The following is a 23,127-nucleotide window of genomic DNA, read 5'->3' as shown; positions in this document are numbered from 1 at the left end:
CCCCGCTGAACAGAGAGCCCGACGTGGGGCTCAATCCCAGGACCCTGGGATCATAACCGGAGCTGAGGCAGAGACTAACTCACTGAGCCACCCAGGTGCCCTACAATTTATTGTTCTTCCAACTTTTCTGTAGGTTTGAAATTTTTCAAAATAAGTTGGGGGAAAGAAAAGAAATAGAAATGTGAGCATATACTAAATCCTCAAATTTTTAAAGCTATTTTAAAAAATTTTGGCAGCATTTCAGAATTTCCCTTTATAATGGAAAGCAAATTACTAAGGACTCTTCCCACCTGACCTAAGCTATTTTTATCATAATGTTACTAAGTTATATGGATAATATAAATATAAATATAAATATAAATTTATATAATTTATATATATAAATATATATAAAATATATATATTTATATTTTTATATATATATAAATAAATATAAATATAAAACTATAGACCACTTTCATATGTTCCTAGTTCTTTTTTTTTTTTTTTTAAAGATTTTATTTATTTATTTGACAGAGAGAGATCACAGTAGACAGAGAGGCAGGCAGAGAGGGAGGGAGAGAGGGAAGCAGGCTCCCTGCCGAGCAGAGAGCCCGATGCGGGACTCGATCCCAGGACCCTGAGATCATGACCTGAGCCGAAAGCAGCGGCTCAACCCACTGAGCCACCCAGGTGCCCCCATATGTTCCTAGTTCTTAAGCAATTTGTAGTTAAATCAGATTCTGATTAGATACAGTAAAAATAAAAACCAAAAAGCGAAAAAAGAAAGTAGCAGCATGATGACATAGTAACAGTAATATGATGGAGTAATACAAGTTTTGCTGAAATATATCACCACTGCACATAGTAAGCTGGTTCTGAATTACTGTGGTGCAGTTTCTTTTGAGATTGCCATGTCTAGAGAAACATTCCCCATTTTATACTTAGTCTCTACACTACTTTTCTCATCCCAACTACTGTAAAGTCTTTTTGTAGTACACAGTAGGTAATTTAACCTTTATTTATATCCTTACATTTTTTATATATTACTTCTTTTGTTTTTTATTAGCCTGAGAATAAGTTAGTATATTATTATACTAAACTATGCTATTTTTATTACATCAAATTATCTTCGGCTTTTATAAAATAACAAGAAATTAAAGACTTACTTTACAAAAATGTTTTTCAATTTTGAATTATTAATGCAAAAGAGAAGTTTAATTTTTGTAACTGATAAATTTAACATGAGAATGGCACTTGAAGCAGGATTTTTTTTCCATTTTTACTTTAGCACATGCCAAACAAATTGCCACTATACATTTATATCTCCACAGTATAAGCTGATTGCTGTCATTTGAGGTGATCACTTAATGCAATTGCAATAATAAGTTGATTGCTGTCAAGTGAGGTGATCACTTAATGCAGTTGCAATAATGAACAGAAAAAATGTGGGAATACTCTTCCAGATAAGCATTAAAAACTACAGGCAAATTTATAAAAACTGAGCTAACTTGTGGCATATAAGCCTTGAAAACCAGCAGCCTTGTAGGAAAAAACTGCTGGTGTGGGAACTTGTCAGAAAATCCCATTTCTAGATCATGGTCACGTTCGACCTGACTTACAGCTTACTGGAAAAAGCCACATTCACAAGATGTTTTCTCTGTTTGACCTGACTCAGAGTCTCCATGGGAAAAGACCTGTACCCAGAGTCTTGTTGAAAACAATCAGATGTAGTATCACAATTGTCTAAGGCTGTGATACCAGATGGGGAAACAGGAGTCCAGTCAAAAATTTAAAAGGAAGATCTGGGCAACAAAACAGCCACAGGGGCTTTGAAAAAACTCTTAGATGTTCCTGGGATGTAGAATGCTTTTTACATGTTCAGGCCAATGTACTTATCTGGGAAAAAATGGAAAGGGCTCTAGTTGCTTACCTCTGATTGACTCTGTAAGTAAGAAGTGAAGGATAATGGAGATTTAAAAGTTCCTGATCTTTGAAAGGATGCTGTAACACATAGCTGCCCTGGGCAAAGGATGGAAAACGTACTGGCTCAAAACAATTAAGAAAACTTTGTGGCTACTTAGCACTGCTGACCCAGGAGCTACCTTTATTCATCTAGGTAAAAGAAAAAGCCAGAAATTTTAAAAAGAAAACCGGTCAAGACTTAAGTGTTTCCATACAACAATGATTTACAGACTAAAGATTCACTTCTGGAAAAGTCTGTAGACAAATAAGTGGCAACAAAACCAAAACAAAAGCCAAGTCACAAAAGTCCCAGGAGAGGGAGGTAGGATCTGATTTCAGAGTTACTACATTATATTATCAAAATGTCTACTTTTTATAAAAAAAACTATCACATGCATAGAAACAGGAAAAATTAGTAGAAATTATCCTGTGATAATTGGGCTTACTAGATAGAGACCTTAAAGTATCTATATTAAATGTATTCATTGAATTAAAACATAATTAAAGAATGAAAAAATATAAAAATATATCTCACCAAGTAGTATTTTAAAAAAGGAAAAAATAAATAGAAATTCTGTAGGTGAAAAGTGTAATAACTGAAATGAAAAATTCACTAGAGGGGCTCATGAGCAAATTGAAGAATCAGTGAACTAGAAGATAGGTCAATAGTGATTTTCCAGTTAAGAATGGAGAAAAATGAATGGAGCCTTGGAAATCTGTGGACACCATTAAGCATGCCACCATAAATAGACTCTCAGAAAAGAAGGAAATAAGAGAAAGGGATGGAAATATATTTAAAGAAAAAGTGGCCAAAAATCTTCTCAAATTGTATGAAAAACATCAATTTACATACCCAAGAGGCTTAGTGAACTCGAAGTAGGATAAACTCAAAGATATGGCATCTAAACACATCAGACTATTTAAAACCAAAGGCAGGGAGAGAATCTTGGAAAACAGCAAGAGAAAAGCAACTCAGCACAAAAGCAATCCTCCGTAAGATTAGCAACTTCTCATCAGAATCCATGAAAGTTAGAAGGCAGTGAGATACATTCTAAATGCTGAAAAGATTGTCAAGAGGGTTTTGTATCCAGCAAAACTTCCCAGGAGAAAAAAAAATGAAGAATTTAAGACATTCTCAGATAAACATAAACTGAGCAAGTTCTTTTCTTGAAAACCTACCAAACAAGAAATACTATAGGCAGTCCTTCGGGCTGAAAGAAAAGGGTATAAGATAGTAATGTAAATCCACATAGAGTAATAAAAAACACTGGGTAAAGATAATTATATTGGTATAATAAAAGATAGTTCAAATATATTTTTTGTTATCAGTTCTAACTGATTTAAAAGGCAACTGCGGGGTGCCTGGGTGGTTTGGTTGAGTGTCTGACTCTTGATTTCGGCTCAGGTCATGATCTCAGGGTCCTAAGATCAAGCCCTGTGATGGTTTCCACACTAGGCTGGGAATCTGCTTAAGATTTTCTCTCCCTCTCTTTAACAATAACAGCAAAAAAGGCAACTAAGTAAAACAATTATAAAATTGTGTTCATGCACTTATACCCTAAAATGATATAATACATATGTCCATATTAGCACAAAGGGCAGGGTCGGAGAGAAGAGCTATATTAGAGCAAAATTTTCACATAAATATTAAAATTAACTTAGTGATAATCTGAACTACATTTTTAAAAACTCACATGCTAATTATAATCTGCAGAAAACCACTGTGAAAATAACTTCTAAAAATAATAAAAAACAGCAATAACGAACAAAAGTGTTATCCTGGGGGATTTCTGTTTAACACAAAAAAGGCTAAGAGGAATATAGAACCAAAAAAGATGTAAAAGAAACAAATAAGCACAGTTGTAGGTATAAATCCTATCATATAAATAATTATGTTAAATGTAAGTGGATTACATACTCCCAAGATGCAGAGATTGGTGGAATGGGTGAAAAAAACAGCCAACTACATACTGTTTATAAGATAAACTTTAGATTCAAAGACACAAATAGATTGTAAGTAAAAAGATGGAAAAAGACATTTCATGCAGACAGTAACCAAGGAGCTGGCATGGCTATATTTAAATCGAACAAAATAGATTGTAAGTAAAAATTGGTGCTAGAAACAAAGCAAACCATTTTATAATGATAAAAGGTTCAGTTCAGCAGCAAGATATAACAATTATAAATATACGTACACTTGAACTATTTTGAAATACATAATTTATGGAATTGAAGGGAGAAAGACAATTCAAAAGTAGTTGGAGACTTAAGTACTCTACTGTCAGTAACTGACGGAACAACTGGACAGAAGAGTAGCAAGTGTGTAGAAGATTGAAGAACAGTATCATCCTGACGTAATGGACACACATACAGTACACTCCGCTCATGAACAGTATAGTATACCTTCTTTTCAAGCAAACATGGAACATTCTCCAGGATAAACCATATATTAGGTCATATAATAACGTTAATATATTTTAAAGGATTGAAATAATAAAACTCATATTTTCTGACTAACGAATTAAATTAGAAGTTAACAATAGTTAATTTAGGAAATTGACAAATATTTGGTAATTTCTAAATAACCCTTTGGTCAAAGAAAAAATAGGAAAATTAGAAAATATTTTGAAGGGAATATAAATAAAAATATCATATTAAAATCTGCTCTAGCAGGGGCACCTGGGCCTCTCATTTAGTGAAGTGTCTGCCTTTGGCTCAGGTCATGATCCCACAGTCCTGGGATCAAGCCCCATGTCGGTCTCTCTGCTTGTTGGGGAGCCTAGTTCTCCCTCTACCTCTCTGCCATTCCACCTGCTTGTGTGCACTTGCTGTTTCTGTCAAATAAATAAATATGATCTTTAAAACAAAATTTAAAAAAGAATCTGTGCTAGCAGCTGAAGCAGTGCTTAGAAGAAGTGTCTGTTTTGGACGCCTGGCTGGCTCAGTTAGTGGAGCATGTGACTCTTGATCTTGGGGTTGTAAATTTGAGCCCCATGTTGGATTTAGAGATTACTTAAAAATAAAATCTTAAAAAAAATAGAAGAGATGTCTGTCTTCAAATGTTTATATTAAAAAAGAGAAAGACCTCAATAATCTAAGCTCTGACCATAAAAAAACTATAAAAAAATAACAAAGCCAAAGACAAACAGAAGGAGGAAATAATAGGGTGGAAATTAATGAAATAGTGAACAGAAAAATGATAGAGAAAACTATCAGTAAAACTAAAGTTGGTTCTTTGAGCAGCGCCTTGGTGGCTCAGTCAGTTAAGCATCCAACTCTTTTTTTTAATTAATTATTTTTATTGACACATAATACATTATTTGCCCCAGAGTTACAGGTCTGTGAATCATCAGGCTTACACACTTCACAGCACTCACCATATCACATATCCTCCCCAATGTCCATAACCGAACCATCCTCTCCATACCCCAACTCCCCCCAGCAACGCTCAGTTTGTTTTGTGAGATTAAGAGTCTCTTATGGTTTGTCTCCCTCCTGATCCCATCTTGTTAGCATCCAAATCTTGATTTTGGCACAGGTCATGGTCTCAAGGTCATAAGATCAAGTCCCACATGGGCTCCATGCTGAATGTGGAGCCTGCTTAGGATTCTCTCTCTCCCTTTCTCCCTCTGCCCCTGCTCCCCACTTGCACTCTCTCTTTAAAAAAAAAAAAAAAAAGAATAAAGAAGTTGGTTCTTTGAAAAGAGCAACACAACTGGCACACCTTTAGGAAGTCTAAGAAAAAAAGACACAGATCACTAAAATTGAGGGAGGGATGTCTAAGCAGTTTAGTTGATTAAGTGTCCACCTCTTGATTTTGGCTTAGGTCATGATCTCAGGGTCTTGGGAACCAGCCCTGCGTTGGGCTCTGTGCTTAGCATGGAGTCTGTTTGAGAATCTTTCTCTCTCTCTGCCCCTGCTTAACATGCTCCCTCTCTAAATAAATAAATAAATAAATAAATAAATAAATAAATAAAATCTTTAAAAAAAATGAAAGAAGGGAAGTCACTGCTGGCTGACCTTCAGATATTAAAAAGATTACAGTAGAATACTCTGAAGAACTGTATCCATCTTAATGTAGATGAAGTGAACGAATTTTAGAACTTCACATATTACCAGAATTGACTCAGAGGAAGTATAAAACTTGAATAGACCTATGAAAAGGAAAGAAATTGAGTGACATAGTATTCCTACAAAGAAAGGCAGAGACCCAGATGGCTTCACTGGTAAATTTTATAAAATGATAAGAAATAATACTAGTATTCATAAATTCTTCCCTGAAGAATTTTCAAAACCAGAAGCCCAAGATATCACATGGATAGAAAAACAGACTAGTATTCTTCATAGACTATAGATGCAAATTCCTTGTACAAAATATTAGCAAAGCAAATTCAATGGTATATTTAAAAGATTATCACTATGACAGTGTGAGATTTATCCCAGGAGTAACCAGATTGGTTTAATATCCAAAAATCAATCAATGTAACATACCATATTAATAGAAAGAGTTAAAACCACACAGTCATGCCAATAAACATAGAAAAGGTATTTGACAAGATTCCATATCCGTTGATGATTAAAATTCTTAACAAGTAGCAGTAAACTTCCTCAATTTGATAGAAGATGTCTCTGAAAAACTACTAGGGAATATCACAGTTACTGGTGAAAGACTGAATGCTTTTCTCCTACAAGTGGGAACAAGTCAAGGATGTTCACTTGACTTCTTTGGTTCAGCATAGTACTGGAGATTCTAGCTAGTACTGCCAGGGAAGAAAAGGAACTAAGATATCCTGATTTGAAAGAAAACATTAAACTGTCTTTATTTGCAGGTGATGCCATCCCATATATAGAAAATTTTAAGGAATCTTAAAAAAAAATTAGAACAATTAATTGTTCAGGTGGGCCACAGAATAAAATAGCAGTATAAAAATTATCTTTCTAAACATGAACAATATATAGTCTAAAAATAAGATTCTGTTCAGAATAACATCAAAAAGAATAAAATATTTAAGGAATACATTTGATAAAGTAAGTGCAGGACTTGTACACTGAACATGACAAAAATTTGTTAAGCGAAATTAAATCAGATATAAATAAATGCAGACATTTTTGTTCATAGGTTGGATGACATAATATTGTAAGAGAATTCTCCTGCAATTGAGTTATAGATTCAACTCAATCTGTGTAAAAATTCCAGCAGGCTTTTTCCCAGGAAATGATAAGCTGATCGAAAATTTATGTGGAAATGCAAAGGACAGGAATTGCCAGAACAATCTTACAAAAGAACAAAGTTGGAAGATTTTTTCTACTGAATTTCAAAATTTTAAAGCTACAGTTAGTTATGGGCTCCTGGTTGGCTCAGTTGTTAGAGCATGTGAGTCTTGATCTTGGAGTTCTAAGTTCAGGTCTCTTGTTGGGTGTAGAAATTAACTTACAGACAAAATCTTAGGGGTGTCTGGGTGGCTCACTTGGTTATGAATCTGTCTCTTGATTTTGGCTCAGGTCATGATCTCGAGGTCATATGCCCCATGTCAGGCTCCTTGCTCAGCAGGGAATCTGCTTGAGATTATTTCTCCTTCTCCTTCTGTCCGCTCCCCATAAATAAATCTTTTAAAAATAAATAAATGAAATCTTTTTTCTTTTTTAAAGCTACAGTTACACAAGACGTTGTGCTGGCAGGAAGTAGACATATATAGACCACTTGATTAGAATTAGTAGTCAGTTCATTTTCAACAAGGGTGCTGAAGCAGTTCAGCAGAGAAAAAATTTGTTTTCAGTTCTTGCTGGGACAACTGGATGCAGCTCCATCCCATGCAAAAAGATGAACTTTGACCTATGCTTCACACCATACAGAAAGAATAACTTAAAATTGATCATACACATAAATGTAAGAACTAAAACAAAGCTACAAAAAAATAGAGGAAAAATCTTTAAGACCTTGGAATTGTCAAAGGTTTTTGTGAGTTTATAAGAGAAAAAGATAAATTGGACCTTATCAAAATCCCAAATTTCTCTGCTTCAAAATGTACTGTTAAGAAAATAAGAAAGACAAGCAACAGAATGGTTGAAAATATTTGTAAATATTTATAAAACTTTTTTTTTAATTGTATCCAAAATTTTCAAAGAACTCATGTAAAGGAACTGGAACCGTCATGTATTACTAGTGGGAATGTAAAATGGTACAGTCAGCAGTTTGTCAGTTTCTTAAAAACACAAAGTTACCACATGATGCAGTAATTAACACTTCTTAGACATCTACCTGAGACCCAAATACATGTCCTCACAAAGACTTGAATGTGATTGTTCATAGCAGTATTAATTTTTGTAACCAAAAAGTGGAAACAAATGTCCTTCACCTGGTGAGTGGGTTGACAAAATGTAGAGTATCCATATAATAGGTAGTATTCAGCAATAAAAAAGAATGAACTATTGACATGTGTTAAAACATGGATGAACTTTAGAAACTTTATGTAAAGTGTAAGAAGCCATACATAGAAGCCATGTATTGTCTGAAAGTAATGTAAGAAAAAGGTAAATTTATAGAGCGAAAGTTAGATGTAGTGATTGTAGTGATTGCCTAGTGGTTGATTTGAGTGATAGGTAAATGGATCTTACTGGGATGAGGAAACTGTTCCAAAACTGATTTTTGGCTATGGTTGCACCACTGGGTAAAGTTACTAAAAATCAATGAACTGTGTACTTAACAGTGAGTTGGTTTTATTATATGTTAAATGTGTCTCAAGAAAGTATTTTTAAAAAGCAAATGCAGGGAATTATATAGCATTATCTTTAACCAGAAGCCTAAAATGTTTATATCACCTTTTTTAAAAACAAGGTACATCTAAAATGTAAGGATACATTTTAAAATTTTCAGTTACTTTGAATGTTTAATACTCTGGTTTTAGAGCCAGGATCACTGGAAATACCAGTGGAACTCCCTTTCAGATTGATGTTGGCATATGTGTATATACTTTTTATGCAGCCATATCTCCTAGATTGAAAACAGAAAACCTACTATATCTTTCTTGTTTTTGAAAATCATAGCACTTAGTTTTCTGCTGTTACAGGTTTGATACTATCCCTTCAACTTTTGATGAAAGGCACCAAAACCATTTAAAATGAGCTTTGCTTTCTGTTTCTTCATTTACTACATTTTTCTCTTTTTGTTTTGTTTTACTTTGTTTTAGATCACTGTGTCCACTACTATGATCTTCGTAACACTAAGCAGCCAATCATGGTATTCAAAGGACACCGAAAAGCAGTATCTTATGCAAAGTTTGTGAGTGGTGAGGAAATTGTTTCTGCGTGAGTATTACTCTCCTGAGGTTAAGCTTAATACAGAGCTCTGTCATCATTTACCAGTTTTATAGTGTCACTGTGGGTATCTGTAAAGAGCAACACCGTGGTATATGTACTTTTTCATAAATAGAAGATTTTAAAAATAATTCTCTAATTAAATGTATATTTTGGATTGTATTGCTCACTTTTTTATGCTTTTTATGAATAAAATCCTGATGTTGATAGTTTTTAGTGCTTCAGCATTTGACCTTCAGACTGGGTTTTGGTCACTGATTCTCCTTAAGAGAAAAACAACGTAGTTGATGGAATAGAATGAGAAGTATTTTATCTATTAAAATCAGTGTGTTATTGTGTATTTACCTACGTTACAGTATAGTAGTAGTATTTTTGGTTTTCGGTAATATTTGGTTGATTCTGTGTTACTTGATTTCCCTGTGGTTTCATGGTAAGTTTTAAATATGTTTTGGGAAAGTAAGTAAATATGGCTTATACTTGACAGATATCCTTTGAGAAGCCTTCCGCACCAGAGAATTATAATGTAGGCTTTTAGTTGTCTTTTATTTTGTTTGAAGGTTAACAAGATGTCATCTCAATAAATAAACCTCAGTTGCCAAAGTATCGTTGACAAAGTGCTTCTAACAGGCAATCTCTTCTTTCTGTTAGCCCATTTCATAGTTCTTTTTATTTTATTCATTTTTAAAAGACTTTATTTACTTATTTGAAAGAGAGAGCACTAGCAGAGGGAGAGGGTGAAGCGGGCCCCTCGCTGGGCAGGGAGCCTGACACAGGGATCCATCCTGGGACCCTGAGATCGTGACCTGAGCTGAAGGCCAATGCTTAAGTGACTAATCTCCCCAGGCACCCCCTCTTTATTTTATATTACCCTAACAAATAATCATTCTTAATTTCTCTCTTTTTTGTATCTGTAATTTCTTTTCATGCTTCATGATACATTGCTTTTCTTCTTTTCACTCCCCCCCCCACTTAGTTTCTAATCTCTAATCTTAGGAGATTATTAATGCCAGTGCCTTGGCATTAATACTTGGTATCTCCCACCACATCTACCTCTATTCTGGTCGCTCTAGATAATAAGTTGGTAATTTGAATTGATTTAGCAAGGTAATTTGAACTGAATTACAAACAAGGGGAAAAAAGTGAGAACTGAGTTTTCCAAGGGAAACAAGGGGACTAGGTAATTAGTTCATAGCTTAAATTAGTGTTAACAGATCAAAATGTATCCTGTCTTTAGGAATAATAATGGGCAGTATATAATTAAAATTTTATTCAGATTCAAATGTGGATGGTAGATTATATGGCAAAAATATTTTTCTTTAACTTCAGATTTATAAATGTTAAATCAGTTTGATTTCCAGTAGTTGAAATATATGTATACTTAATATTATAAAGTTAGGAAATTTTAATTGACCTTATTAATATGGATATATTTTTTGTATTTTCACCGATCTCTTGTCCTTCTTAAGTTTTATAAATCATGATTTTCTTTTCTTGAATATGTTTGAGGTTTAGAAGTTTTTAGAATAAATTTATCCACAACTTTGTTTGGAAATGTTAAAAAGTAATATTAAAATATACATATATTGCCATAACGTGAATTCCTGGCCAATAAAAATATCTACACACCTAAAGAAATATTCAGTGCAACATTGTTGGGAAAAAAAATTAAAACAACATAAATGTCTATTGAAAAAATGGTGAGAAGCAATAGAGAAGTATTTAAAGATCTTGGAGTTTGGCCTCTGTAATAAGACAGTTTCAGTCTTGGCTCTGCTTTTGACTAGCTGTGGTACCTTGAAAATGTCCTTAACTTTCTCATGTTCAGTTGCCTCATCTCTAAACTGGAGCTAATAATAGTTATTATGTTGTGACTCTTTAAATGAAGTAATAAATGTAAAGCATTCAGCATGGTACCATATTTTGTGAATGTTACAGTAAGAGAAAAGATGATTTATTGTGTAGTCATGACAAAGATATCAAAATATGTTTATTTTACAGAAAAATTATAAAGCAAATTATCAAATAAAGGATAAGCAATTTGGGCATCTGTGTGGCTCAGTCATTAAGTGGCTGCCTTCCGCTCAGGTCATGATCCCAGGGCCCTGGGATCGAGGTCCACATCAGGTTCCTTGCTCAGCGGGAGGCCTGCTTCTCCCTCTCCCACTCCCCCTGCTTGTGTTCCCTCTCTCACTGTGTCTCTCTCTGTCAAATAAATAAATAAAATCTTAAAAAAAAAATAAGGATAAGAAATTTACAACCTAATGTGTATGGTATGATTGGAATTTTGTAACGAAAAGAAAAACAAAAACATGGTCTTTTATTCAAGTTCTAAAACTGGCTCTGTATGATAAGATTACCAACAGTCTTTACATTCAATTAATTTTTGGCAAATATTTGCATTTGCCTATTATTTCAGTAAATAAATTACTTTATATAGACCATTCCAGTCATTCATTATGTTCCACCTCTGTAGATACAACTAAGCTGTCACAATAGGTTAAATTTATTACACCAATGCAATTCAATAGTTGAAAAGTTAATCAAGTCAAGTGGAATAGAGTGTATCCCTGAAATTAAACACAACTCCCAATGGGACTCTTTTTATTTGGTGGTGGTGATGTGATAGTATTGATGAGTAATGTTTATTAGTAGGCACTTCCTACATGCCCAGGGACTATTAGAAACATTTTAAATGAATTAGTTTTCACGTCCTATAGAATTTATCTAATTCAGTAATGTAGGAATCACTCTATTTCACAAATAACTAATGAACAAAATGGAGGCCGAAAAGGCTATATAATTTTCCCAAGGCCAAAAGCAAATTAATGGTATATTGAACATTATAACTCAGAAAATCTGGCTCCATATTCTGCATCCTAAGGCACCAAACTGGATTGCCTCTAATTAGTAGGGATGCATTTCAGACCATGAAATCTTAATTGCATTCTCATTTTTTGTGTTTACCTCAGCTCAACAGACAGCCAGCTAAAGCTGTGGAATGTAGGGAAACCATACTGTCTACGTTCCTTCAAGGGTCACATCAATGAAAAAAACTTTGTAGGCCTTGCTTCCAATGGTGATTATATAGCTTGTGGTAAGTAAAACCATCTTTTCCTGAACTTTTTAACAGGAATTTGTCCCTGAAATTGCATTCAATGAACATATACTATATACCTAGTCAGGAAGTGATCTGTACATCCAGAAAGTAGCATATTGAATTCTTCTGCGGTTGTGCTGAAATAAGCATTAGTCATTCCCTCCTTTAGGGGGCACAAACCCTCACTGCGTGAAATAGCATAAGATTATTAAATATGTTTTATAATTGTTATCCATTGTAACATAATTTCTATAGATACTATGTAAAAGAAAACATTAATTTCTGCTAATGTCCTAATTTCAGAGACATTATTTGTCTTCCTACGCTTGATACTCATTTTCCCCTACAGAGCATTCCCTTCATTAAGCAGTTTATTTAGATTATCCTGATCTGTTATTCTAGGGCTTTTGTTGTTGGTAATTTTTACAACTTTACATCAGAAGTAGAAAAATCAAATTAGGTAATGTTCAAATGCTTAATACACGTACTGTCTATTATATGAACTTTCATCAATTCTTTTCACATGACTTGACCTTTATTTAGTGAAGTTGTATATATAATGTAAACCCTGCCAAAGCAAATCTCTTATAATTATTTTACTTGATAGGCTACTCAAAAATACAGTTTTCCTTATAGGCCAGTTATATAATAGAGTGGTGTCTTTATTGGGGAATGGGACATAAATTTTGTAGGTTATTAAAAATCTGCCTTTGTAAGTACTATAATCTCCCCCTCCCTAGAAATCTTTCTAAGTGTCATGTAAGATTCACACTGTAATAACAAATTTCTGGTCTTCTTTAAACCTCTGCTATAAATGAAATTTTGACAGTAATTTTAACCTTACAGTTATCAATGTTGTTAAATCATTTACCAGTTATTATTTCTTTAGATTAGTAAAGTATAGCTTTTTTTCTATGATTCTTTTTCTCACATGATTCCCAAGAAATCCTGTGCTCTGGGTCTTTCAAATTCAACCATAAAAGTTTTGTCTTTGAGCTTAAACATTAATTAATAATTACCTTATGAATGTGACACCCTAATTCTGAATTCTCCCATTCTAAAAAATTATTTATTTAAACTTTTTTTTTCAGGAAGTGAGAACAACTCTCTTTATTTGTACTATAAAGGACTTTCTAAGACTTTGCTAACTTTTAAGTTTGATACGGTCAAAAGTGTTCTGGATAAAGACCGAAAAGAAGATGATACAAATGAATTTGTTAGTGCTGTGTGCTGGAGGGCACTGCCAGATGGGGTAAGTGTTCATGTCAGTTTTTTCATCTTGATGTCTCATATAACACTTTCTGTCTGTGTATTCACATCTGAATTTTTTTAAGTTTCAAATAAAAATTGATATGTGATACAAATTTTCTTTTTTGCTTAGTATTGCATCATCAAAGTAAATAAGCATTTTAGGTAGTAATTGAAATATCACTAATGGAACAGCATCACACTGATAAAATGTCTCTCCTGTGTGCCCATAGCATATTGTACATACCTCTGTTTTAGCATTATCACGTTGTCTATTTATATCTCTTCTGTAAGACTGGAAATTTCTAGAGTACATACTGTGTCTCATTTTCCCTAAAGATCATTTGCAGTATATACTCAATAAACATTTAGCAGAATCTGGTATTGTCTTAGCAAGAAAAAAATTGGATGTAGGAAAGGAGAGTGCCCTATATGTACACCTAATTAAATATTATTTTGGGGCAGAATTGCTGTCTGTAAAAGGCACTTATATGAGAATATTTAAAAACATTTAATTTCTTAATAAGAAAGTTGTACTTCTAAACTGTGAAAAAAAAAGTTTTCTTAAACTTGTCACTTATTTTAAAGGATAAGCTTTCTCATAAGCTATATGAAATAGTAGTTCTTTTTATTATCTTGATTTTTATAAATAGTCATTCACTAATGTCATCTTCTTGAAAAAAAAAATAGCTCTTTAGGTGCTTACTTGGTGGTTTTTATTTATTTATTTATTTATTTATTTATTTTTTAATTTATTTATTGGACAGAGAGAGATCACAAGTAGGCAGAGAGGCAGGCAGAGAGAGAGGAGGAAGCAGGCTCCCCGCTGAGCAGAGAGCCCGATGCGGGGCTAGATCCCAGGACCCCAGGATCATGACCTGAGTCGAAGGCAGAGGCTTTAACCCACTGAGCCACCCAGGCGCCCCTGTGGTTTTTATTTTTGAACCAAAAAAATTCTTCCTTGATGGGTGCTTTGAGAATTCTGAGTTGCTGATACTATTTGAATTTAATTAGCTATATTCCATTCCTATCTTATTTAAAGTTCTGTTAATCAACTTCCAGTTTTGGCAGTGGTAGACTAGGTGATTTATACTAATCTTCCCTGTAAGTAGAACTAAAAAAGTTGGACCAAGTATATTTATTTTAAAAACAACAACATAAACCTGTTCAAAGACTTTGGAATGTAAATAAGATAGAAAACAATTAATGGCATAAGAGTGGAAACCTGGCTTTGGAGTATGCTTTTCCTCTGGAAGCCTTTGGCACTCCTGGTAGAATGGCTGAGAACACTTATGGCAGCTTCACAGGGGACACGTATTAGAATTTAGTGCTTACCCCTACGTGGGTGAACTTACTTTGGTTTAGGGCTCCAAAAAGGGCTGTAGTCTAGGGTAAACCAGTAGAAGATAAACTCTCAAAATGATTACAACTCCAGATCATATCAGTCCTGAAATTAAATTGAAATGATCCTGTATTGCTAGTTAAACTTAAATCCTCTTTGAAAGAAGATCTAAAAAAGATCATCTGGGGATTTATTTTGTTTTAAATTGCAAATACGGTAGCTAAGTCACAGTAAATAACAGATAGACATAGGAAAAGGCAAAATGTTGTGAATAAATTTAGCCTAAACAGTGGACAACAGGAACAAAATCACAGCAGCCCTGGATATCGGAATTATCAAATGTAGCTTAAAAATAACCATGCTGACAAGATAAAAGATAAGATAGAAAATTTCAACTGGGAAGTAAAAAATTATAATTCCCCAAATTAAAGAACTCAGTGGATGGATTGTATGGAAGAAAAGAGAGTCAATGAACTTTCAGTACATTGGAAGAAAATATACAGAAGGAAGCAGGGAGAGAAAAATAGGATGAAAAAAATACAGAAAAGAAATGAAGGATGAAGTAAGAAAGTTAATATATTCAATAGAAGACCTAAAAGGAGAAAAAGGAAATAGTACAACTGAAGCAAATATTAGAAGAATTATCATTGAGAACTTTACAAAATTGATGAAAGACATCAAGGCAGAGATTCATTAAGCCCTTGTACCCCAAAAAGTAAATTTACAATGTGAGTAGAGATTTAATATTACATTTGGACCGTGAAGAGACTTAAGTGTGCCTGAAACTCTGACCTTGGATCTGCTTTCTCATGGTAGTACTTTGTGAAAAAGTGCTGAGTTAGGGACAAACATGGAATGTTATTGCTAGCAGCTAGTTATCTCGTAAATTTACTATGAAACTCCATCTGTACTATTGCACGCGGACGTAGAGAAATGTGAGTTGGCATATTGGCTTTACATCTATCCAAAGTGAGCAATATAAAGACTGACAGGAAACCAGGCATATCTCTGTATCTGGAACCCCATGTACCCTATCTGTCCTTAGCAACTATGCATACTCTTTGTGTGGGTTCAGGAGAGATGCAAGAGGCTATGCACATGTATAGTTGCTTGCCCTTCTGATAAGTTTGAAGATGTTGTGCATGCTGAATTTCCTATCCTATATACCTCTATAAAGCTAACTAACCTAGTGGAAGACTAAAGCTAATTGTGTCTGGTCCTGTGACCCCTCCTGGTGGTAGGACTGCCACACCTTGACACATCATAATCAAACTATAGAAAATAAAATGCAAAGGGAAGTTTTTTTCCATTTATGTATTTGTCAGAGAGAGAGAGAGAGAACACAAACAGGGATAGCAGCAGGCAGAAGGAGAAGCAGACTCCGTGCTGAGCAAGGAGCCTGATGTGGGACTTGATCCCAGGACCCAGGATCATGACCTGAGTCAAAGGCAGATGCTTAACTGACTGAGCCACCCAGGCGTCCCACAAAGGGAGATTATTAAAAGAAGGCAGAGAAAAAGTCACTGGCTTCAGAAGACCAGCAATTAGACTGATAGCCAATTTTTTCATGAAGCAATAGAAACCAGAGGTGGTGGAACCAGATCTTTACTGTGTAAAGGGAAATACCTGCTGGTCTATATTTCTCTAGCCAATGAAAATCTCTCAAGACAAAAGCAAAATGAAAACATTTTTAGATAAATAATATGAAGAATTTGCCACCAGAAGACCTATAGTAAAGGAAACCTGAAAGGATATTTTTAAGGCAGAAGGAAAGGATGCAGAACCTAAAGATGAAAGTCACAGATGTTGAAAGGAATGGAAATGGCAAAAAGGAATAGAAGTGGTAATACATAGTAAATCTAAATGCATATTGACTTTGTAAAGCAGTGATACCTTGTTGGATTTAATAGGCACATAGAATTAAGTATTTGATAGTAATAAGCCAGAACGGTAAATGTGATTAAAATGTTCTCAGGAATTTTCCTTGTCAGGGAAGGAGGTAAAAAAACTAATTAATTAGACTGAAAGGAATGCATATTCTAGTTGATAGGATAACCTTTCTAAAGTAGATTCTTAAAGTGTGCTACCTAGATCAACACATCAGCGTCACCTGGGAACTTGCTTTATTTCCCAGTAAAAAGATGAAAAGTTCTCTAACTCACTTCATTATCAGTCCAGATTTATTTTAAATTTGATTTTTGCATAAGTCACTTTGTACATGAAAAGTAACTTCATTTCCCTATTTTAGATGAGGCAGAAAGTGTGAGAGAGTCTTGTTTATTTATTTAACAGATATTTATTATATGTAGTCATGGTTCTAGATATGGAGGATAAACTTGAACAAAACTTTAAGAAAAATTCTGGGCCTCTTAGGAGACTTAAAATTTTATGTGCTGAAGGAGGCGGAAAAACAGAATAAATAAATAGTTGTATTAGAAGGTGTTGAGTGACTTGGAGGAAAACAAAGCAGGAGAGTGCGACAGGGAGTGCTGGAATAAGGAGTTGTAGGTTTCAGTGGTGGTGACAGAATCACCTACCTGAGTAGCTGAATTAGAGCAAAGACAAGGACATAAGATGTAATCCATGTTTAAGGGTGGAAGGAGATTTCAGGTAGAACTCCAAACAGTTCAGAGACCTTGAAGTAAGAAAGTAATTAGTGTTCAGTGATTATATCAGTAATAGTGATTAGCGGTAGTGATCAGTAATAGTGGCCTTAAGAAAGGAATCCAGTGTGGTTGCACTACAGTGAACTAGGTGGAGAGTAGTCAATCTCAGAGTGGGGGAAGAGGAACCATTTCAACAGAGCATTGTTTACTAAAGTCTGGACTGTGGCTTTTACCTGGTGTGAATTGGAGCCATTTTAGGATTTTGAACAAAGGAGTGATTAAATGTGAATTCAGTTTTTTAAAAATCAGTTTGGCTTTTGGAGAATAGACAATAAGGTGTCAAGGAACCAATAAATTGCACGTGAGAGTGAAAGAGAAAAGTCTAGGATGACACTGAGGTTCACCCTCCACCCCCGCAACTTTAGGAGTGGAGTTGCCAGTAACTGAGAAGACTACCAGAAGAAGTGCCTTAAGGGAGAACAGGAGGTGACATTTAGACTGGTTCAAGTTTGAGACGTACTTGTCTTCTAAGTGGATATACCAAGTTTGGAGTTCACAGCAGATTGTGGGGCCAGAGATAGACATTGATAGCTGTGAGCTTGTGATGTTTGAGCCAAGAAATTGGATGGTATCTCTGCAAGGGAGTGTAATTAGATACTAGAAGTGTGTGAATACCATACTTTGGAGAGTTCCTTAGTGTTCAGTGATTAAAGCAACAAGGAGTAATCAACAAGGAGTGAGAAAGAGTAGTTCTCTCTATAGTAGAAAACTGGTGCCTGGGAAGCGGAGTGAAAAAGTTTTTCAAGATTGATTGGCTTTGTCAAATGCTACGTATACAAGTAAGATGAGTAAAAAAAGTGAAAGGAGTGGTATGAGAAAAACTTGATTGGAGTGGTTTTAAGAAAGGGAAGGGAGAAGTTGGAGATAGTGAAATACAGAGAGCTGTTTTGGGGAGTAGTAAAACAATACCATGTTTAATCTCACCTAGATTACTTTATTAAAATATGAAATCAATAGCTGTCTCTAAAAAGGCCAAACATTTTATTGTCTTTCTGTCCTTTATTTCTGTTCTACCTAATTTTGATCATAAGAAAGAGATCAATCTTATTTAATTTTGAAAAATTTCATTTTATTTATTTTTAAAAGATTTTATTTATTGAGAGAAAAAGAGGGAGGATGGGGGTAAGGGCAGAGGCAGAGAATCTCAAGTAGACTCTCTCCTGAGCCCAAGCCTTGCTTACGGCTCAGTCTCAACATCCTGAGATCATGACCTGGAAACCAAGAATTGGCTTAATCAACTAAGCCACCTATGCACCCCATAAATTTAGAAAAAATTTAAATGTAATCAACCAAAGAGAAGAATGGAAATCTAACTTTGTAAATAAAAACATTATTCAACAAAGGGAAGGACATCTATCTCCACCTTCACCATAAAAATTTTTTAGTTCATTCTTCTGTAGTTGTTGGTCAGTTAGATGTTAGAGAGTTGATGGGACGGTTCAGATCTTATCTTTACTGATTGTTTTCTGAAAGAGATCAATTTAAGGTCACTTACAAAACAGCTTAACTTTGGAAGTCTTTTTAGGTTTTGGACAAATGTAAGTGGCATATCATTTAACTGTAATAAATGACCTAAAATGACCTAAAATTCTCAGTTAATGATAGTGTAAAAAATGCATATGCTTTTGTGTTATTTATGGCAGTGATTTTGTCATAGGGAGGGAATGGGCAATTAAAAATGGGTGATAGAGGGAAAGGCACTAAGACAATTAGATACATTCTTTTAGGAGAGTATCTCAGTCTTACAATATTTAGATTAGTTTCCAGCAGATTAAATTTCTGCTTAGCTTTTTTTTTCCTTATAACCTAGGGTGTGTGTGTGTGTGTGTGTGTGTGTTTCTTTTTGGCCACTTTTAGGTGGAAATGAACCAGTAATTTCAAGCCCTGTTTTGAACCATCAGCCAAGATCATATATAATTCCCATTCTTTCTATTTCTACCAACCTTCATATAAACTGGAAAGAATGTTATACACTGCCCTTTTTAAGATGTTGATCAACTTAATTGTAGTATTTCTTTCATCTTCTCCTTTCACAGTACTGTGGAAGTTAACAGCATGCTCTCCTGCCTTCATGTTTGCTGTGTGGTCTATTTTGCTTTAGGATTACAATTTTTACTTTTAATTACTCTCATTTAAAGACAATATTTTTAATTTTTTTTTAAAGATTTTATCAGTTAGAAAGAGTACAAAGGGATGGGTGGGGTAGAGGGAGAGGAAGAAACAGACTCCCTGCTGAGCAGGAATTCACAATGAGGGGCTTGAGGGACTCCATTTCATGATCCCATGCCCGAGCCCAGGACACTGGGATCACAACCTGAGTGGAAGGCAGACATTTAACTGGCTGAGAGACCCAGGCGCCCCTAATGTTGTTTCTTTTAGTCTGAGAGGCCATACTTTGTCCTTTGTCTGTTTTTCTTCTTTCCTGTCCTTTTCTTGTGTCTAAAAGGACCTTTGTTCAGTCACTTTTAGTGTTGCTGACAGATCCTTCTGTCCTTTGTTCCTTAGCTTTGTCTTGTACTGGTAATGGCTCTATCATTTCTACCACTAAAATGCCAAAATCTCTTCAACCATATTTAATTTTCAAAGAATTTTAAAGTGTTTCATTTGGACTCTAGTAAATATTCTTTTTGCTTTCTAGAAGAATTTTAATTGCAACTTAGGCCCTCTCTAGAATAGAAATGGTACTGTTACATAAATGAAGAATACAGAATTGTTTATTTTATATTTTGGTTTTAGTTTATTATTTTAATTCACTTGAAGACATTTTAACTGTAGAAACCTTAGTAGTTTAGAGTTATTAATACAAAGATGTTCTATTACTGCCAAATTACTAGGGTTTTTTCCCAAGACTAAATCTTATTATTTACATTACCTATTTCAGTCTTAATTTTCATGATTTTTAAAAAATACAGATTTTTGAGAAATAACTATTAGGAATAACAGATCTTTTTACCTTTCTTTAGGATTTCAAATTTAATTTCATCACTAGTTATTTTTTAAATATAAATGAGAACTCTATCATATGTTTCAATTGCTATAATAAAGGAACTTTAATACCTACTTACTTGAAGAAGCAACTATAAATTCTAAAGTTGTATATCTGAATATATTGAATCCATATTGAACAGATACATTCAATTTGCATGATTATACAATCTTTGAAGTAAGTGTGGTTTGCTATATTTCCATACATAGCAGTCAGCTCAATACTTTTGAATATAGAGGATGGTGGGCTTAGTAGGCTGCAATTTTAATTCATTTTCTGACTCTACTTTTTAAAAAATACCACATTATTTATTTGGCCTCTTGTGTCCAGATGTAGTAAAATTTGCTGATACTTCTTGGAAACAGCCATTATCTGGATTAATAAAGCCTATATGTAATCAACAGTATATGTCATTTCTAGTTTCATCCTCTCTTTCTAAAATATACTATTTATTCACAATATTCCATAGGTATTAATATGGACTAACAAATTTTGTTTTCTCCCCCCCTTTTCCTTCCTATGACATCCCTAAATACTCAAATTCTTTTAAGTATATCTAAAAGCAGTAATGATATGGTCAGGATAACTCATTAACTAAATAATTATTCTTAACTAATTTATAGTTGATTCAGAGGAAAATTTTTACAATTTTAAGAGGGTGTGGGGATCAGTGTGAATGTCCCTGGCAAACACTTGGATGGAGTGTAATATAATCTTGAAACATTATCTTTTAGGCTTTTTTTACTAAATGACTTATTGTAGTTCGTTACTCAAAGAAACAATTAGAAATGAATACATGTATATTTTAGAGAATTTATAAAAAAGTAGAAAAAATGTCTATTATCACTTTTTCCAGAAATAACCAATAGTAACATTTTAATGTAATTAATCTTCATGTTATTTTCCATTCATGGGTCCTGTTTTTTTTTTTTTAAATAAAATTGAGTATTTTACATATTATCATTTGTTTTTTTATTTTTTTCATGTATTCTTTACCTTTTGCCTTTTTTTTTTTTAAAGAGATTTTATTTATTTGATGGAGATTCAGCGAGAGAGGGAATGAATACAGGCAGGGGGAGTGGGAGAGGGAGAAGCAGGCTCCCCACTGAGCAAGGAGCCTGATGTGGGCTCGATCCTAGGACCCCGGGATCATGACCTGAGCTGAAGGCAGATGCTTAACGACTGAGCCATCCAGGCACCCCTGCCTTTTGCCTTTATCATTAACGCTTGAAAAGAGTATTTTCAGCGGCTGCATATTATTTTATTCTAAGAATTTACCATACTGGCATATCAGTGTTTTGTTGAGGATGTTAATGTTTACTTTTTACTATTATATAACTTGAATACTTTGAATACTCCTTCTTAAATATTTTTGTAATCTTTAAATCTCTAATTAATTCTTTAGAAGAGAACCTTCAAGGTTTATCCATTTTAAAAAAACGAATACTTTTAAGACTTTTGATTAAAATTAGTTTGCCTTCCAGAAAAGTTTATTTACATTTGCTCTTGCACCAAGAAACAAGAACATCCAGGGGGTTCAGTTTCACCGTGTGTTTCACCGTGTGCATCAAACATGGTAATACCAGTACCTCTGCCAAGTTGAAAATATTTTGTTAGTAAATATGTTATCATTTTTTATTGTTTCTCTAAGCAATTTTCTAAAATGATAACTTTTGACTTTTTTTTTTTTTTACAAATTGTATGCTTATATACTGAGAATTTTTTTTTAAAGAAATTTTTGCTTGAAAGGGAAATACCATGCAATTGAGATATTGTTTTATAAACACAGTCAATTTGGTGTTTGTAATTCAAGTCTATTCCACTGTCTCCCACACCCTACATCCTCCTTGAAAGTAATGCTCTGAAGTGAAGGTAAATTTGGGACACTACTGGTTATTTATTTTTTATTTCTGTTATATCTTTTTTTTTTTTTAATCACTGCTTTATTCAGAGAATGGAGTCAGGTAGAGGAGAATATGTATGTTCTCTATCTGTGGGTCCTTCTGTTGGCATGACTTAAAACTAATGGAATGAAATATAAATTGACTCAAGAATGCAAATGCCTATTTCTGTTCTTAAGTGATCATATCTATTTAAAAAGACACCATATTTTTGTTGGAAGCAGATCATGAGTACATTGTAACTTCCACTGAGACTGTAGGTTACCCCCATCATTGTTTTAGCACTTCTATAGCATGTCATACATACTTATCTAATCTTGGGTCACCAATTCTAAATGGATATCTAATGAGAAAAGGCAGTACTTACAAAGGACACTTAACACTTCCTTAGCTCTTCAGAAATGATTTAAAACAAATGTATATTCTCAAAAACAAGCATTAGTTATTAAGGGTGGCTATTTTTTCTTGTGGCTTGAAACACCAGGAATCATATTGAAAGTTTCTGTAATTCTAGAATGAAGGTTGTCAGGACAAGGATTTTCTTAATTTCTGTCCCTTGAAACCAAGTCCAGCAAAACTTGGCTTGGGAATCTGTCAACTGTATTATCACCCATACTGTACAAAGTTAT

At 34.0% G+C, this 23,127-nt stretch overlaps 1 protein-coding gene across 2 annotated transcripts in view; it reads left to right on the top strand.

The window, feature by feature from the left end:
• The window catches only part of COP1 (COP1 E3 ubiquitin ligase), a 267,982-nt gene that overhangs the window by 193,798 nt on the left and 51,057 nt on the right, over positions 1-23,127 (top strand). For both annotated transcript variants that reach the window (XM_080823959.1, XM_080823960.1), the window contains exons 16-18: positions 9,132-9,249; positions 12,228-12,352; positions 13,447-13,607. In XM_080823959.1, coding sequence (XP_080680085.1) covers positions 9,132-9,249; positions 12,228-12,352; positions 13,447-13,607 — 404 coding nt within the window. The remainder of the gene's footprint in view (positions 1-9,131; positions 9,250-12,227; positions 12,353-13,446; positions 13,608-23,127) is intronic.

This window comes from Martes martes (genome assembly GCF_963455335.1).
Source record: "Martes martes genome assembly, chromosome: 15".
Classification (NCBI taxonomy): Eukaryota; Metazoa; Chordata; class Mammalia; order Carnivora; family Mustelidae; genus Martes; species Martes martes.
This window is presented reverse-complemented; position numbering and strand designations above follow the sequence as displayed.